At 39.6% G+C, this 19,723-nt stretch overlaps 1 protein-coding gene across 1 annotated transcript in view; it reads left to right on the forward strand.

Moving 5' to 3' along the window:
• The window catches only part of LOC114645303 (mucin-5AC-like), a 36,302-nt gene that overhangs the window by 15,705 nt on the left and 874 nt on the right, over positions 1-19,723 (forward strand). Inside the window, exons 11-25 of the mRNA XM_028793170.2 lie at positions 1,719-1,788; positions 8,298-8,435; positions 8,763-8,927; positions 9,102-9,196; positions 9,283-9,409; positions 10,307-10,562; positions 10,658-10,710; positions 11,106-11,206; positions 11,428-11,576; positions 12,609-12,747; positions 12,961-13,071; positions 14,841-15,020; positions 15,135-15,374; positions 19,024-19,180; positions 19,270-19,398. Coding sequence (XP_028649003.2) covers positions 1,719-1,788; positions 8,298-8,435; positions 8,763-8,927; positions 9,102-9,196; positions 9,283-9,409; positions 10,307-10,562; positions 10,658-10,710; positions 11,106-11,206; positions 11,428-11,576; positions 12,609-12,747; positions 12,961-13,071; positions 14,841-15,020; positions 15,135-15,374; positions 19,024-19,180; positions 19,270-19,398 — 2,110 coding nt within the window. The remainder of the gene's footprint in view (positions 1-1,718; positions 1,789-8,297; positions 8,436-8,762; positions 8,928-9,101; positions 9,197-9,282; positions 9,410-10,306; positions 10,563-10,657; positions 10,711-11,105; positions 11,207-11,427; positions 11,577-12,608; positions 12,748-12,960; positions 13,072-14,840; positions 15,021-15,134; positions 15,375-19,023; positions 19,181-19,269; positions 19,399-19,723) is intronic.

Genomic DNA, 19,723 nt, shown 5'->3' on the forward strand with positions numbered 1-19,723 from the left:
TACATACATACGATATTAAAATGAAGACAAAGCTATGTCATGGAAACAATTATTGAAAACTAGCAAAATACCTGCGCTTCGCAGCGGCGAAGTACTGCTTTAAAATTTTTATTAAGAAGAAAAGTAAACCTTTTTAAACTGAGGAAAAATATACCAATAATTATTTGTTAAGGATCTCTTTGTATACCACGTTATCAGTTCAGCCCTCCAGTTGTAATATGACCAAGCTGTTCGCTGAGCTTACTCTTGAGTATGCATCGTATAGTTGGCCATGTGAAAAGCAATCTTGCCTCAAATCAATGCCAACCTTTTGTAGGGTCTGTCCCTGAGACTTATTAATTGTCATTGCGAAGCAGAGCCTTACTAGAAATTGGAGGCGTTTGAATTGAAATGGGTTTCATCGATAACTTCGCATCCAGCTTTTGAGAGTTGAAACATTCATAAACATCAAAGTGTCCACTACTCAGATCATCACCTGTGAATCTAAGATGTTTAAGAGGCATTGGCGGTTGTCCAAAGGTGTAAAATATCTGGCCATTTCGGTACACTTGAAAGCGACAACCGAACAATTCAGCAGCAGCCATCAAGTCACATGCAGAACCATAGGTGAAGGGCTTAAGCATTTCACTGTTATAGTGCTCCTGTGTAGTATAATTATCTCCTGTACCATCATCAGTCCACACCTTGAACCTGTCCCAGTCATTCAATACATAAGACACAATATTCCTCTGGATATCAAGAGTGAGCCTGATATGGCCGTGCAATATGTAACACGGAGAATGGAAAAGGCAGTTGCCATCTCCGGGCATGGAAACCACTCAGTAAGTGACAGTTCTTTGATCGATGGTGATCACCTCAATAGACATGTTAATGGGGGTACAGTTGGAACGATAAAGGAAATGGGTATCCAATGTAAACTAAGTCTAAAATACCTAGACAATAACTATAATCGTAATAAACAAACAATAAAACAGCGGAGAAGCCATGGATTAAATAAAAAGGCTGCAGTCATCAGCAGGGAGACGTGAATACTGTGGCGAAGCAAGGAAGGGAATGAAGAGACCGGAGCGACGGACGGCCTTATATAGGCAGGCAGCCAACTATGTGGGAGGCGTGGGGATGGGGGACCCAACACCACCTCACACGGCGACTGTGCTGCAGGCTATGGACGTATATATGTACCCTGTACGTAAGTAGGATTCAGTTAGCGTTGGGAACCCGCGTACCAAATTTCTTGAAGATGGGCCCATAACTAACAAAGACCGTTGGAAAGTTCAATATGGTGGCCGACAGTGGCATCATACCACCGAAATAAGTACGTACATTGGTTTCTGTTAGCACAGGGAAGCCGCCTACCAAATTTCGTGAAGATGGGGCCATAAATAAGAAAGTTTAACATGGTGGACGTTGTCGACCGTTATGACCGTTACGTGTAGAATTTTGAAATGAAACCTGCTTAACTTTTGTAAGTAAGCTGTAAGGAATGAGCCTGCCAAATTTCAGCCTTCTACCTACACGGGAAGTTGGAGAACTAATGATGAGTGAGTCAGTGAGGGCTTTGCCTTTTATTAGTATAGATACTTACTAGAATGTGTAATTTTGCATCATAGCAGGTTAGGAAAATGAATGGATGGATGGATGGATGGGTGGATGAATGGATGTGTGGATGGATGACTTACTTTTATTTAATTTGCATTTTTCACATTGAAACGCTGTAGGTTTTTCTGATTAATCCAAACGGAGAGGTGTATGTGAATGGAATATTCTCCCAGCTGCCGCTCAACACAGGTAAGTTTTCTGTGTTTGTCTTGGGATTTATTTTCATATTTAATTTAAATGTTATAAAAGTTAATAAGTGTATTTTTTAACATATTCTGACTATCTAGAAATTTAACTATAAACTGCCAGAGAATAAACCTGCAGTTATCTTTCCAGGGAAAGTTGTACAAACCATTTCTGAAGTGAAAATGTGGTAAAATTCCTTAGAATTTAGCATATCTCGGTGTGCCAGCACTGGAGCGAATTCACAATTAACAATTTATCTAACACACATACATTTATTTAGAGATGTGGAAAGAAAAGCAAAGCAACCAGAGGAGAGCACATGGAAACATGATGAGAACGTGCAAACTCCAAACAGACAGGAAATCAGAGCAGGATTTTAACCCTGGACACTGAATCTGTGAGGCTGCAGTGCTAACCACCACACCACCACACATCCCATAAATGAGTCACAAAAGATGCTCTTGCAGTCTGGAAAAAAAACAAAAAAAATATTAGTCCTCTATTTCTCCGGGTAGCATTTATCAATGCGGACTTGTGCCATCTTTAGAGAGGAGTATAAGTATGTTTTTTATAATGAAATGCTTAAATACAAACAAACTGATATGCAAGCAACACACAACAAACAAGCTTTTATGTGCCTAAGAATTGAAATCACATTTACTTTGAATAGAAATGAACAATCCTTGACTTCTGAATTCCTTGTAAAGGAGTGAGGTTCTAAAGAAACAAGATCCAGAGAAATTGAACATCTGTTTAAAAGCAAATAGGAGATTAAACCTTACCCAGTAGTTAGTATAGGAATTAAATATTTCACCCAGTAAAGATCTCACACAGTTAGTTAAAATCAAATGTGTTTTGAATTTTACGTCCTTCTCTGTTTCATTTGAAGTATGGGTAATATCTCTTTGTTATTAGTTCATTTTTCCTTGTTCCGTTTTTCATCTTTTCCCATGCTGACCCACAGACTGATAGCTCAAGAGCAGTGAAATGTCTAGCGTGTCTTCAGAAAAGAACCATCTCTTATAATTTGTTTCCATACATTATGTGGAGAAGTCAAAAGGTTGCATTTGTTAAATAAATCAATAGATTTCTTTCCAACTAAATCATTCTATGACTGAGCCAACTGCTTTCTTATCAGCTTTCATGGAGATAATGATAGTGATCAGCTGTAAACATTTTGAAAGTCTGTTATCCAAAGAGTGCTAAAGTCCTTAGAACTACAGTTACTTGACTTGAAGCTTCACAATTGTGAGGTACTTGGTAATGGGATGCATTCTGATAGTCATCTTCTTTCATGCTACTATATAAGGCTTGCCAGTGACATATATAACAGTTGGGTTCCAAGAACCCCAGAATCAACTGGGAAAAACTTATTGCTCCTACTCTGTTCAATGCTTGTATGGACTGGGTGTTGGGTAAGGTCGTGGGGTCCAGCAGCTGTGAGGCATCTGTTGGTGAAGAAAGATTCACGGATCTTGACTTTGCTGATGATGCTGTGATCTTCGCGGAGTCAATGGAGACTCTGATCGGGGTGCTCGAGAGACTGAGCAAGGAGTCTGAGTGTCTGGGCTTGCGAGTGTCCTGGATAAAAACCAAGATCCAGACCTTTAATGACCTTTTGAGCACAGCCATCAGCAGTGTGTCTGTCTGCAGAGAGAGTGTCAATCTTGTTGACAGGTTTACTTACCTTAGCAGTCACATTCATGTCTCTGGTGACTCTTCCTATGAAGTCAGTAGATGGATTGGGAGAGCATGGGGGGTCATGAGATCACTGAAAAGGGGTGTGGGCGCTCCCGATATCTATGCAAAAGGACAAAGGTCCAAGTCTTTACAGTCCTGGTGCTTCCTGTCTTGCTATATGGTTGCGAGACATCGACACTATCCAGTGACCTGAGATGAAGACTGGACTCCTTTGGTACTGTGTCTCTTCGGAGAATCCTTGGGTACCGTTGGTTTGACTTTGTGTCAAATGAGCAGTTGCTCATGGAGTCCCGAATGAGGCACATTACCTGCATTGTGAGGGAGCGTCAGTTATGGCACTATGGCCATGTGGTGCATTTCCCCGTGGGTGATCTGGCTCGTAAGATCCTCATTGTTGGGGACCCGAGTGGTTGGACCAGGTCAAGGGGTCGCCCACGTAACACCTGGCTGCGACAGATAGAGGGTCATTTCCGGAGGGTGGGACTGAACCACGTGTCTGCCTGGGGGGTTGCAAACCGGGATCCTGAGTTGTTTCGTCATGTAGTGGGTGCGGCAATGCCAGGGTTTGTTTTTGTGTAGTAGGCACAGGAATATGGCATGAAATGCTTATGCATTTATTTGGCTGGATCCCAATGTGCTGACCCAGAGAATAGGTATTTCTTGAGTAAATATGGAAAGAGGACCTTTTAACATTTCTTGCTCAAAGAGGTGATTGATATAGAAAACAGAATCCATTGTAAAATAAAATATTGAGAAAGGGTCTCTCGCCCCTACTGTATGTTCAGTAACATCACAGAGACGAGCCAGTGCTTCAATACATGTAGAGTATTAAAGTTAGGAAGTTATGGACTAAATGTTTGTTTCTAGTACTAATTATGCTTACCAGAAGGCACTCCTGCGGTACCATGAAGTGTCATATGGTCTACGGTCGTCTCTCTTTCTTTGTTCAACAGGTGTAGTGAGAAGTCAAGCAAAATGACACCTTTTATTGGCTAACTAAAAAGATTATAATATGCAAGCTTTTGAGGCAACTCAGGCCCGTTCTTCAGGCAAGATGTAATACAGAAACTGGAATTCCCTGTGTTTATATACACACTAGAACAGATACAACATTGGAAAACCTTTAAGTGAGACATCTTAAATGTAAAAAATGAATAGACCTCTTCAGGCTAAGATTCATTTAGCCAGAGAGGAGAACAATGTATGGTCAAGATCTTTGGATAGGATAACTGTCCAACGAAGTCTTTAGAAGTTTCTGATGAGTTTTTCAATATAATGTGGGTATGTAGACAGGTTGTCTGTGTCAGTCTGAGAGATACAAACAATCCTCATATCTGGTATTAGCAAACTAGTGTGTGTAATATTGTAGCTACAGTGCAGCACTTTGGATAGAAGAAATGAACTGAGTTTTGGTCTGGGTAAGTTCTTCTATCTGGCAGCTTACTGAAAGAATATTGTTATTTTAAACACTAATAAAATATCTCTAATAAGTGTGAATCAGCCTGTCCACTAACATTAATTTTTCAGTATCTAGTACTTACTATACTATTGTATTGTATTTCTGAGGTGGCAATGATAGATTGGTCAACTAGCTCTGTGAAAAGGATTACTTTTGTTCTCTTTTGTGTGTTGTATTTACCCATAGTAATGTGGCACCCATTGCATGCTCAGCCTACCTGGAAAGGGGTCTCTCTCTGAATTGCCTTTCCCAAGATTTCTTCCATTTTTTTCCCTACAAGGGTTTATTTTTGGGAGTTTTTTTGTTGTCTTCTTAGGAAGTCAAGCCTAGGGGGCTGTCACAAAACAGGGCCTGTTAAAGCCTATTGCGGCACTCGTTGTGTAATTTTGGGCTATACAAAAAATAAATTGTTATTGTTGTAGTGCTTGAACAAATAAATATGTACTTTCACTTTCTCATAAATATAATGAATTATTGCTTTACTAGCAAAAATCCATCCCTCCATCTTTTTATCTTTTTTTATGAAACACCTCAAGCAGTACAAAAACGGGGTCATCATCAAGTTTGCAATCTACTTACATGTCTTTGGAATTTGTTGATTAACTTTATAAATTGAATCTCTTAATATAACATCTGATGATTTTTTTTAGTTTTGAATTTGGGTGTGTGTGCGTCTGTGTGTGTACCTCGTGATCAACAGTCAAATCTACTGGTGCATTTTGTTCCAGTTTAGCATTTTGCATATTTAATAAGTGGAACACGTTTCATTAAAACTGAATGACTCACGTCTTGACATAACCCCCGCTGAACATCCTCCACCCCCCACACACACACACACATCACTCTGAAAGTGGTTACATCATGTTTCAAACATGTAAATCCAATGAAACCCCAAGGTCAAAAATTTTGCCCGTATCACAATACTTTCAATGTATACTGTAGATGTACCTAAAGCATAGGTAGGGGAATTCATAAGGAGAAAATTGTAATAGACTTCTGTCTGTGGATTAAATGGTAAAAAAACAATAATCAACTTATAGAATTCAATCAACAAGTAAGATATATAAGGTTACAGTCTGAAAGCTGTAGCACGCCATCTATTTATTTATTTTTGTAATTATGTTTCCAAATATATTTATTGTATGAAACAGTTATAATGCAGCCTTCAGACACACATTGCTATACACAAATGATAAAAAAACAGACCACACAAAAATATAATCAACCTAGCAAATTACAGAAAAGGTTAAGGTTCATCCTTCTTAAACAACACTCGAAACAACCCAGTCCAGATACCGAGAGCTAGGCAATAAAAGAAAGTTGATTCTATTTCACTTCTACACATCTTCTTAAAGAAACCGTATGCAATTTCACAGAGAAATAACATTTGAAGAATCATTTTTAATTATTCCATCCACACTAAAACAACTAAAAAAGGTATTGTTTTGGAAATGCTCTCCAAAGTTAGTAAATTTGAAAACACTGGGTGTCACATAATATTGTGGATGGGGAAAACTAAGCCTTTTGAAAATGGCAACATATAACTGTCATGTAATCAGGCACTGACTTCAGCCTTCTCCTCTGTGATCGCAGCTTTACTGTGTGGATTATCCTTTCCTTACTTTCAGCATCAGCTAACGGATACTGTGCCTTGAAACACGTGAATATTTTACTGCATTTATTTGGGCAGGACTCTCAATGTATTGTCTATTTTCCAATGCTTTGGCAGCCTTAGCTACTCAGCTACTCATTATATATAAAATCCTAAGCCTAAAAGTGCAACGATTTTGTGCAACAATTTTATTTAACGTTTTTATGTCATGTTGGGCGGCACGGTGGCGCAGTGGGTAGCGCTGCTGCCTCGCAGTTGGGAGATCTGGGGACCCGGGTTCGCTTCCCGTGTCCTCCCTGCGTGGAGTTTGCATGTTCTCCCCGTGTCTGCGTGGGTTTCCTCCGGGCGCTCCGGTTTCCTCCCATGGGTGTGTTTGTGTGTGTCCTGCGGTGGGTTGGCACCCTGCCCAGGATTGTTTCCTGCCTTGTGCCCTGTGTTGGCTGGGACTGGCTCCAGCAGACCCCCGTGACCCTGTGTTCGGATTCAGCGGGTTGGAAAATGGATGGATGGATGGATGGATGGATGGATGTCATGTTTTTTTGTCACACTTTAAATTGGGCTTATTTTAAAACCTACATATACATGTTTGGTATCTTTGTTTTCAGAATTTATCAGACTTTACTGTGACATTGTTAGATTTTCAGATTCTTATTCCATTTTTAAATTATAAATTTAAAAATATCAAGAACTCATGTCCCGCAACATGAGACTTTGTGCCAAGAGATTTAACCACGCCTGGGGCCAGAAATAAAAGACAAAGAGTAGGACAGCTGCTGTACGGGCTTTTAAATGTTCGAAGTGCCACATGATGCAGATCACGCGGCATGGCAGCAGCAGCTAGCCAGCAGATGATCGAGCAAAAAGGAGGTAAAAAAGAAAACTGTATTTGTTTCCCATTGTATCACCATTTAAGAGGGGGTTTCGGAGGAGCGACCACATCTCCTTGGGGTGTGTTCAGCCTCCTTCTTCACAATACGAGCAGTAGAGACACAAAGTGACTGACACGTAGTGCAGGCCAGGGGGGTTGGCGAGTGAAGCAAGCAGGGGGCAAACCCCCTAGTAACTTTTAAAGATGTAAGGTGTAGGATGCCTTTATTGTCACTGTAGCAGTTGCATTTCATTGTCTGTCCTCAAAAAGAAGTCCAGTTTGTTTTTTCATTGTTTTTCCAATTTATTTGGGGATTAATATTTAAATAAAACATCACTTTTGGCTTACAAACTGGGCAATCCAATGAGAACTTTTAAACATTTCAGTGTGGATGATACACATTTGGAAAACAATCTGAAAATAATCTGTGTGGTTGAAAAACATTTACAATGAAAATGGCTTTTTCAAATTTGTCTGTGTAATTGTGGGCTAAGTTTTAAGTTAGGTCAACCCTAAAACACATGTCCCGGCGAGGCTAACACCATGTGATATTGTTCACAATTAGGGACCAATCTCTGTTATATTTTAGATACTTTAAATGTGGAATGCTCTTTAAGTTAATAAAATGATCATTAACAGAAGGAAGTGACTTGAAGTGATTAAACTGTTTTCACTGACAGACCAGTGGGTTTAGCAATTTGTTACACTTTGTTTCCTTAAGAAGGGTAAATCATATATTTTTATGACTGGAACTACCCTCTAATTTATAAAACTATAAACAGACCAACACTGCTTTGTGACTTAAAGTGTAACTGTAACTGTGCCTTTGATTCCTGTTTTGATAAATGTAATTTTTTTTAATATTTATTTAGCAAACTTCACCGTATTCATGCCATCAACTTTCCACATGATCATTGATACATCCTTTGGTGTGCAGCTTCAGATCCAGTTAATCCCACTGATGCAGGTCTATGTTACTTTGGATGCATCTTTCAAGAGTCAGACCTGTGGTAAGACTTTGATGTTTTATTCTATACCTTGACACATTTCATAAGAGAAAGCAAAAGCATCTCACCTACTTTGCTTTGGGCACCGGAGAGATCTGATCATGAATTCACAGAATAGCTTCTTTCTAGTTTTGAGAGTTTTCTGGGCTCTCCTCTCCCTTTAAACAAATTGACTTTAAAACTGTAAAAAATATTCAGTTTAATATTTAAACTATTATTAGAAACATCTGTCAGAATTTCAGGTCATTAAAATATAGGATTGGAGTGTGCTTGTCATTATAGAAATTACTATAGGAGAGTCTCCATTCTAACTGGCATTTTTTGTTGAAGGGCTTTGTGGTAATTTTAATAACGTCCAGGCTGATGATTTCAACACTAATAGTGGTGTAGTGGAAGGAACTGCGTCAGCTTTTGCCAACACTTGGAAGACCATGGCAACCTGCTCAGATGTGGCAGACAACTATGAGGATCCCTGCAGTCAAAGTGTTGAAAATGGTAAGAATTAAGTCTGTGCCTACTTAGTTAATCCATGTTGCCTGTGAATTTAAATATTCTTTTCTTTCATTTTTCTGATGTGTTGTTATTTTCTTTTTTTGCTTTTTTCATCAAAATGTCAGGCCTTTTCCTTGACAGATCTAACAACACATGTTTGTGCTTGTTGATTCACAGAAAAGTTTGCAAAACACTGGTGTTCCTTGCTGTCAGATCCCTCTGGACCATTTGCTCCATGCCATGATATGGTTGTTTCATCAACCTATGAAAAAGTAAGTGAAGGTGACTTTGTTAATCCACAGCTACATTATGTGCTATAGCAGAAGACTGAAGCTGTCCTTTATTGCTTTCTGCACAGACCTGCATGCATGATGTTTGCACCTATGAACAAAGTGAAGACTTAATGTGTGCTGCTGTTTCCTCATATGTGAGAGCATGTGCTGTCAAGGGAGTGCTCCTGAATGGCTGGAGGTCAAATATCTGCAGTGAGTACTGAGAATAATAATAATAAATGAGAATAATAAAACATACAAGGATTTATTAAATAAACAGGAGGGTGGGATGAACAAGGAGAACACACAAAGTAGTAAATGAAAAGAAAAAATCAACATAGCCTGTATTCTCTCTCGGCTTGTCTATATAGGTTACATTCTGTATTTACCAGATATATCAGCTTTTCCACCCGTGTTTAAATGCCCCACAGCCCTCTTATGTTCTAGCTCTGATGCTGTCCTCTTTTCCACCGCAACAGTCAAGCCCTTGCCCTCACTAACTTCTTGACTCTAGACTCAATAAGCCTATGGGCTTAAGGTGGCTGTTAACCCTATTGTAAGGTAATTTCTGGTAAAGTGGAGCAAAGACACCAGGCTAGATGGTCATATTACTAAAAAGCTCTCCTGCTTCCTGACTTCTAAAAAGGGGCAGCCTCATCCATACCCTCTCAACATGTGACAGTGTACTGCTCAGGTGATGTCATCTCCATTTATGGTCACAGTCTATCCTAATAAGAATTGTGCTGCTTGACACATGCTCATTTGCCTACCATTTAGGGCCTTCTGGGTATATTGCCCATTCCTTCTTAGTCAGCTTTTCTCTTTCAATTCTGGATACTGTATGTCTAGCTCCTAACCAGGGCATCTTCTGGTTTTTGTTTTTGCACTGAAATGATGGCATACAGCCTGCAAATGCTACTGTCTTTCTTTCTCCTAGGACCTTGGTGGATCCTGCGCTTTTTCTTTGTCACACTTTTCTGTTTATATTTCCTCTACTGACAGCAGCTCTTGAACAATAATTCTTTGTATTATGGTGATAAAAACTGCATAGATTCTTTAACATCTAAAGCATCCATTTTAACTGCACTTTTTTTTTTCTTTCTCCACTAGTGAACTATTCCACATCATGCCCAGAGACAATGACCTATAGCTATAGCATGACAAGCTGTGGCCGTACCTGTCGGTCCCTCAGTGAACCAGACCCTGCCTGTAATGTACAATTTGTACCTGTGGATGGCTGTGGATGCAAGGAGCGGACCTACATGGATGATTCTGGCAAGTGTGTCCCCGAATCTAATTGCCCATGTTATAGCAAAGGCGTCCTTGTGAAGGCTGGAGAAGTCGTCACTAAGAATGGAGTCATGTGGTGGGTAACAGCATTCATACCTCATAAACAAAGTTCTTCTTTAAGTGTGCATTATAATTAAATGGTGTTTTATTTGAATTTTGTTCTGTTCACAGCACTTGCAGCCAAGGAAAACTGAGGTGCATGGAATCAAATAAGCCAAGTATTGGTACGAGAGATTTAAAAACCCTAATTCATAATATTCCGAAAAAAATGTTTTTGCTTTTAGCAGCACAATTAGTTTGATCATAAAAATGTGATGAGACATAAAGGTATAGATCACTCATATACAGTATAAACTACAGTATATGTACAGGAAAATGACTTTTTTTTCTTCTGACTAACTACTGTATATATAGCATGAGTGATGTCTTTATGTATTAGGCATGTTCACTTTTTCTTACCTGAGAGTGAATCAGATATCTCATGAATGATATAATTCTTCATATTATGTAACCAAAGCAACAAACAATTACTGAGTCTCCATAGACTTGAGTCTACAATGAAATGGTAACCTTAAAGGCAGCATGTTGTTTGAAATAAATAGTTTCCCTTTGCTTTCAGTCTGTAAGAAACCAATGCAATACCTGAACTGTTCCAACATCCGCCCTGGATCTCCTGGATCTGAGTGCCAAAAGAGCTGCCAGACACTACACATGGAATGTGTAAGTAAAAATGGCCTCCATTAATGCAATCGAGAAATGAGAAGTGGCACAGCAATTGTTCTTCTATTCATTCATTTTAGAACATTCAATTCTGGGTTACTTTGGGCCACACAGACAGTGATCAAAACTGAAACATGAGTCCAGTTTAAGAGACTGCATGAGTGCACTAACCATGCCAGCCTTAACAATTTCACATTGATTCTTTTTCTTTTACTATACAGTACAGCAAGGCATGTGTCTCAGGATGTGTATGCCCTGATGGCCTGGTGTCCAACGGTCAAGGGTGTATTCCTGCCTCCCAGTGTCCTTGTATCCATAATGGAATCACATACCAGCCTGGGCAGAAGATACAAGTGGACTGCAATACTTGGTAGGTTAATTTCCTTGCAGGAGAATTTTTAGACCAAATGTAATACTACATTTAATATGTATTCTGAATAAAATGCAGAAATTGTGAGGATGTGACATTTAGCCCACAGAAGTCCCTTGATTCCTTTTCATATAATGTTTAAAAATATCAAGTTCTTCAACTCTCCACTTGGATGTGTGTTTCCTATATGTACAACACTTTGTGTGAATAACACTTCCTAATATTCACTTACTCATTCCTCATCCACTTTTACTGGTCAGAGTCAAACTGTTAACACATCTGTAAGTTGTGTGATGTGTTGCTGAAAGAATTGGACTTTGAATCTCAAGGCTGTCAGTTCAGTTTCCATTTATGATTCACTCAGTTCCCACTTCAGCAACAAATTTATTTTGCATTTCCTCTGAATGTACAAAATGGGTATACTCTACTTATAAAGTGCTTTGGACACTGTTAGCTGTAGAAAAACACTAAATAAAACAAAGATGGTGTGCTTGTGCTGGACAGACGAGGCCACCTCATTTCTTGTACCTTGCATATAATCCCTGTGGCATGTTCAGGGTCTTCCCCCAGGTCATACCATTCATAGGGGGCACTCTCACAAAACAACTTGTAGTCACTTTAGTAATTCCCTGATCAAAATAAAAACTTTTACGGCTTTCAAACTTTCCTTAAAGGTCACGTTCTCATTTTAGTTTCTTTATCTGGTCTTTTTCAACTTTAAGACCCAAATCTAAACAGAATTCCAGATGAAACCTTATTTTAGCTCTTTAATGGAGACTGTCTTTAATTTTATTTTATTGACTCAGTTTAAATAAGATTTTTATTCAAATATCTCTTTCCGTAAGCCATACAAGAATGAAATGATATTAGCTCTCATAAAGGAATTATCCTACAAAGGTGTTGTTTCTTATAATATACTAAACTCAGCTCAAAGCTCTTTTTTTTCAAATTCAAGTCTGTATTACCAGTCTGAGTCAACTTCATGTTTAGCAGTCAATGTAATCTGTAATCTTTTTTTTCCGCCTTTCTCAGTACCTGTAATGAGCGGAAATGGAACTGCACAAATCAGCAGTGTTATGGTTCCTGTGTCATCCAGGGAGAAGGGCACTACCTGACTTTTGATGGGAAACGATTCAGCTTTAACGGCAATTGTGAATACACCATTGTTCAGGTGAACAAAGTCATTCACAGTCACTTATACTTGTCTTGACAGTTCGTAATGTTATCACTCAATCAAAAATTTATTTGATGCTGTGATTTCTTGGGTTTCTTTATTCCTGTAGATTGAAGAGTGACAGAGGCCCAGTCACTTGTCTTTTTCATAAAGCAGTGGGATGCTTTAGCAGGAGGTTCTGTCTCATTACACTTATTATCTTTTCCTCAGGATTACTGTGGGAACAATCCAGACAAGGGTACTTTCCGTGTGATTACAGAGAATATCCCCTGTGGCAGCACTGGTACCACCTGCTCTAAGGCCATCAAGCTCTTCTTGGGGGTAAGTATTGCTGGTTTCTTTAAGAGGAAGGGTCTCATGAAGGTTTTGAAATCACATTGGTACTCATTACATTTTTCATAATTGCTGGTACCTTATGGGAAGTTTATAAGAAGTATGGAGCCTGAAAATCAGGTTTATGTTTTATAACAGCTGAAATTGAAGGCTTTCAAAAATTCAACATTATGAGAAAATTTTAGGGTGCTTCCTTAGAGATAGGGTGAGAAACACAGACATCCTGGAGAGGCTTGGTGTAGAGCTGCTGATGCTCTGCATCAAGAAGAGCCAACTGAGGTTGTTCAAGCATCTGACATGCCAGGGTGCCTTCCTGTGATGGTTTTACAGGCATGACCAGGTGGGAGGAGACCCGAGAAAGACAAAGAGCTTGCTGGAGAGGTTATATTTCCCAGATGGCCTGGGAATGCCTTGTGATGAGCTGACAAGTGTGGCTGGGGAAAGGAACTTATGGGCCTCACTGCTAAGACTGCTATCCCCGTGACCCGGTCTTAGATAAATGGTGGAAAATGAATGAATTAAAGTTCATCTGGATAGCTAAGAGTCAAAGTTTTCCAACTTGTTCTCTGTGTACCTTTTAAAACTTGTCAATATTTCCACTTCAGCAAATGACTCAGTAAAAGGAAGGGAGAAACAAGTGTAGCCATTATCCTGAAAAGGTCAAGAAGGCAGGTTCTGCATCTTGGAATGGATAGAAACAGAGCTATGAATTGTCATGGAGAAGTATAGTTTGATATTGTATTCAGTCCATCATATTGCTCAGCATCACAGAGTGAATGTCATTTTGTTCAGTGCTGATGTGTGAGGCACTAACATTTTGTGCATTATTTTATGGGCACAACTATATTGTTGTTAGCAACAGGGCCACAGAAATAAGACACATGGCACTCCAGCTATAAAAGACAGTGGCAAATATTAACTAGCAACAGAATTTGGGATCAGTCATGACAAAAAGTAGAAGAGAACAACAATACCGTTAGGTTGAAATAACACAACGAAAATACACAATTAAGCACTAGTTTGGTAAAATGTGTGATAAGAAACGACTTTGCGTGAAGAACAACATTTTGGTTTTGGTTAAGAAATAATAAGGGGTAAAAAAAAAAATAAGGACAGGTAGAGTTTAGTAACAATGGCTCCGTATTGACCTCGACTTTTAGTTAACATTTTGAACCTGACATGCTGTATAGCTTCAAAAGACACTGCATGCATTTGACCTCTGCCTGTTTTAAGAAATTTCTTTTGGAACATCCTTCTAAAACCTATGCAACCTCTGTGCCACTTGAAATTTTCTCAAAGGCCTTTTATCACAAAATAACCTTGATGGTCTGAATGTGTAGTCAGTCTGTGTCTGTGTGGAAAGAAAAAACCCAAAGTAAGACCATTTCACACATCAGAAATTCTCAGAAAAGGTTTAAGAAAATGCAATACTCTTCTATCTCTCATATACTGTACATTACTTTTGAATTCTGCTGCCTTCTTCAAGCTGACATGGGGCTGCATATTATCAACCCTTTAAAAAGCTTAAGAATATCTGTTGTATATATAAAATGCATGACAATGTAAAAACAAAAGAAATAGTCATCCTACAGTTAAGTAAAGGCTGGCTGTTCATTTATACGTGTTGGACCTTAAGATAACACTTACAACTAATGAGCTCTAATGGTGAAAACTAGACCACTTTACTCATCTTTGTTATTAATCTCACTCAATTTTGAGCTTGGCTGTTTATTCTCCTTGTTTGTGTTCTCCTGCAGCAAGATGAAATTAGACTGTCAGATGGTCAGTATGAAGTCATCAAGAGGGACATCAGTATTGACCTCCCCTATAAGATCAGTTACATGGGGATGTATCTGGTAATGGAAATTAAGCCCGGCCTGATCCTTATGTGGGACAAGAAGACCAGTGTGCACATCAAGCTTAGTCCTTTATTTAAGGTATAGCGTTGTTGAAGTTAACCTTTGACATCACTTAAAATTGGGAAAATCTTTCGTTGACTCAAGGAGAATTGATCTTTTTCATATGAGGCTCCATATGCTTCTGTTTTTCAGGGTAATGTGTGTGGCCTGTGTGGCAACTTTGATGGGAATGCAAACAACGACTTTACCACCAGTAGCCAGTCGGTAGTGGTAAATGCTTTGGAATTTGGAAACAGCTGGAAGGTGTCCCCAAGCTGTCCAGATGCTAAACTTCCTAAAGATCCCTGCATCTCCAACCCGTATCGACAGTCTTGGGCTCAGAAACAGTGCAGCATCATCAAAAGCAAAGTGTTTGCTGCTTGCCACAGACAGGTACTTATTAATTTACTATCTGCCAATACCATTTCATCCATAACAATGTAACTGGTGCTTCTTAAAAACCAGAACAGTTTTACAGGTTTCTGTACATTATTGTTACATGTACATATTACAGTGAAATTCTTGCTTGAACATGCCAACACTTCCTTTCTTTCAATACTTAACTAATCTCATGGTCTCTATTGTCATAATTAGTCCAAAATTAAGAAACTAATAAAACCAAGATTTTATCAAAATAGGAGTGTCTATATTAAAACATACAAGAGAAAGTTAATTACAGGGAGAACCCAAAGTAATCCGAAAGCAATAAATCCTGCTGCCCCATTGAACATTCTTGTCATGATTAAGCAGTGTGGTTCCCTAACCCATTTTCCCATCTGTCAAAATCATGTAAAGCCCTCCACCTACTCTTTCTGTCTGTCTGTCTCTTTCTTTCACTCCCATTTTCCAGTTCCTGGTTACTCTTCTTTCTGTCACCTACACTTAGTTTGCCTTTCAACTATATTATTGGATCATATTCTAGGCCAAGTTCTAGAATAACTTTTGGTAAGGGGATGTCCCTACACAACTACAAAAGCAACAGAAAAGCGCACCTAGTTGTCTCTGCACAGCCAGGACTAGGGAGTCCATTCCCAAGCTCCCAGTACAGTTTTTCAGTTTTTCATGAAACTGCTGTAATTCCCGGGAAAACGGGAACGGCCAGGCTTGCATATATAGTGTGTAAAAGTGTAAAATCAATCAAGAAATAACAGAGTTATAGTTGAAAATAATTAAGGTGGCGCCATTGCTGCAGCTTGCACTTCATCAGACAACAGCTTTGAACAGCAACTTGAAATTGCAATGCGTCAGTCTGTTGCATCCGCATTATCTGTGCCAAGAAACTTGCCATCACAGAAGGTATAGATGACAAGAAACTGGATGCATCAGTAAAAGCTGAAATGGCGGTGTTTCAGAGCAACGGCAAGTGCAGGTGTTGTTTAGAACAAGTGCATCAGTATCTGATGATCATGCCGCCTACTTCAGTGGAGGCAGAGCGTGTTTTCTTAGTGACTGGCGCACTCTGCATGAAGGTGCGCTCTAGCCTGGACGACTGCATGCTGGACACATTGTGCTTTCTACGCTCTTATTACTGCAACTAACTAGATACATGTACTTATATGACAGCAAGAACTGCTTGTAGATAAGGTTAGTCTTTATTTGTGTCAACATATTGCAGTAGTTTTATTAAAAATAAGTGTCAGTCGTTTTAAAACCGTTCACATGTGAGATGCCCGTGCACTGTGTCATCTCCGGGGGCCTGGGATTCCCGGGAATGAAATGCGGGATTCCTGAATTCCCGGGAATGGATAAACCGGTCCGGGAATGGATTCCCTACCCTGGACCCTAAAGACCCTTTAAAGGTCTCAGGTAATCAACTTACTGTGTTGCCTTCTTTCTTAAATCAGTAGCATATCCTCATTTTGCCTCCAGTTGCTTTAGCAAGTTGTTTCCAACGAACTCAATCAGTTGCGGTCATTAGTGCTTCTTCCCAGTCAATGTTGGCGGCATGGAAATCCTCTCACCCGCCAGGTCTTAAAGGGACACCCTTGTTTTCTTTTGCCAGTTCTGGGTGTCCAGTGTATAACAGTCATTGGGATACTGTGTTTTAGTAGCCTGAGCCTGTGGCCTGCTAATTGCATTTGCCAGATTGGTGACCCTATCATGGTACATTATGCCAAGTAGAGTCAGACTTTTGCTGCACAACTGATTGACATTGTTGACCAGATTCGATTCAGGCGTTGGAATGCTTTCTTGGCTGATCCGTTGGCAGATATCGTCAACTGCACCATCATTTTCTGTGATGATTCTTCCCAGATAGGTAGCTTTGAATGGGGCTGGGGGGATATATAGTGTACAAATTCTTATATGTATTTACATAGTTTGGATAAATATGTACATATAAATGCTACTTTATTATTGTCCATTTTATAAGTCAATGTGTCTTTCTTTTCACACAGAAATATATGGGAGAGGATGAATAAAGTTTTGCTTAATCTTCAAAAAAAGATATACTGTATGTCATAGTACCTGACCTTATTGCTTAATGAAATGCCACCCCAATTTAGCTCAAAAAATGTACATACTGTTATGGCCTTTGCTAGCATCATCCCTTCTTGCACCCAGACATCGATAGTCATGCACCGAGATGAACTAGTGCCAAGAGGACTCTGACAAGCAAAGGTTGGTGCCCACAGTGCTCATTGTCTATGTGGAGGTTAAAACCTATCAATAAATAATCTCATAAACAGGTTAAAAAGCAAAAACACAGTCATTATCAATCAATTAAAAATCACAAACCTCTGTGCATCTCTTCTCAACCTTGCCTACATTTCTCACCCCTAGGGTCTGCTCAGCTGACAGAGACTCATATTAGCAAGTGCAGTCAACTCTCTTCAGCTCATGTCTCCACCACTGTCCCCCAACAGCTGTGGGGACACTGCAAACCATACTCTCTTGTCCTACCATCATACCTCGGAGTCAATAGGACCTCTGCAGCGTGAATGGTTGCTAATGCTCGAATCCGTTGCTCAGCAGGAGCACCGCTACTCTGGCCAGGGCTTTCCCAGCCATCTTGCCTAATTTCCACCACACAATCTCTGCCAGATCCTGACGTTCTCTTGATTTTACATCCTGTCTTATTCACACCCACCAAGCCTAAGTTTGGTATTTTTATATTAAAAAGTCTGCACCACCACAGACCCCTAATGCTCTTCACCACAATGACACACTTTAAAGTTCCCTTTCAGGGTATAGGCACAGAGGTTCATATAAGACAGATGTGGCAGGATTTGAACCATTTGGACAACTGCATTTAGAGTGCACAGTGATGGTAGATGCTGTTTTTGCTTAATTATCCAGATGGATTTTCTTGCCTGCAAGCTTACCTGATAACAGCCGACAAGTACCATCATACACCCTTTTCTTGTTTGTATTGTGAGCCAACCTTTGCTCTAAAGAACCTTCTGACACAAGACCACTTCCACATTCTAGATGCCTCTGTTTTACTTCCAGGGTCTGACATTCTATGCACTTTATGTCTGCTGGTAGCCCTTGGACAGAGTGTGCAGTTTTGGTTTGTCTTAAAGCACCAGACTCCTATAAGAACTTCCTAGCTGACTGTCCCAAACAACTGCACTTCCACCAACCAGGATTTCACTACAGCACTCGGATTGCATCAGGAATGAGGCCTGCTCAATAAACTTTACTTAACACATTGCTCCCAATGAAGTAAATTTCCAGTCAGATAGCCAGCCTAAAGATATTGCATCCCACTAGTGTATTCCTGGTTGACCATACTGGAATCTAGAAAAATTTTCCTGCTAACAACATGAGTCCTCTTTATAAGTGACTTTCTCTACTCTTGTCTTGAAGATCACATTCCTAAAGGTGAGCAAACAAGATAGGAACATAGCAGCATGGTATGGCTACATATTGCATTCTTTCTGGATAACATATTCAGATGTTGATCAGGCTTGTTGTCTGTTAGACATCTGAAGAGCTAATTTTATTTTTAACATGGTGTTCAGTCACCCTTTAGTGCTGCAGGAACTACAATTACATACAAGCACTTAGTGAGGCCAGTTTTGCTTCTTTCATACCACAGGTAGACCCCACTCCTTACTATGATGCTTGTGTTTATGACTCTTGTGCCTGTGACTCTGGCGGTGACTGCGAGTGCTTCTGCACATCTGTGGCGGCTTACGCTGCTGCCTGTAATGAAGCCAATGTGTGTATATCTTGGAGAAGACCTGACATTTGTCGTGAGTATGCATTTAATTTAATTCTGAGGGCTGTAGCCTATGGTTATTCTCCTTTAAGTAATATTGTTTGGAACTATCTTTCATTGTAGCACTTTTCTGTGATTACTACAATGGTCCTGATCAGTGTGAGTGGCACCACAAACCGTGTGGAGGCCCCTGCATAAGAACTTGCCGAAACCCCAATGGGACATGCTCCACACAGATCCCAAGACTTGAAGGTAAAGGTTCAGAATAAAGCCTCAACAGAAATGAGGGTCTGCAGAATGACAATTTTATTCTTGAATCACCCTTTTTCCTTTAGTTATAGAAATTAAAAGTTTTGAACATGATCTTATAATTAGCTTCTGATTAAAAACTGGATTGATATTACCTCTTCTAGTGCAGCATTAACATAAAAACATAAGAAACATTTGGACGAGAACATGCCATTAAGGCAGACATAGCTCATCAGCTTCCACTACAGTACATACTGTATCTCTTTCAAAATGCCATTAAGCCATGATTTCAAAATCCCTAATGTATTACTTCAGTTCTGAAGCAGTG

The sequence above is a fragment of the Erpetoichthys calabaricus genome, chromosome 2 (genome assembly GCF_900747795.2).
Source record: "Erpetoichthys calabaricus chromosome 2, fErpCal1.3, whole genome shotgun sequence".
NCBI lineage: Eukaryota > Metazoa > Chordata > Cladistia > Polypteriformes > Polypteridae > Erpetoichthys > Erpetoichthys calabaricus.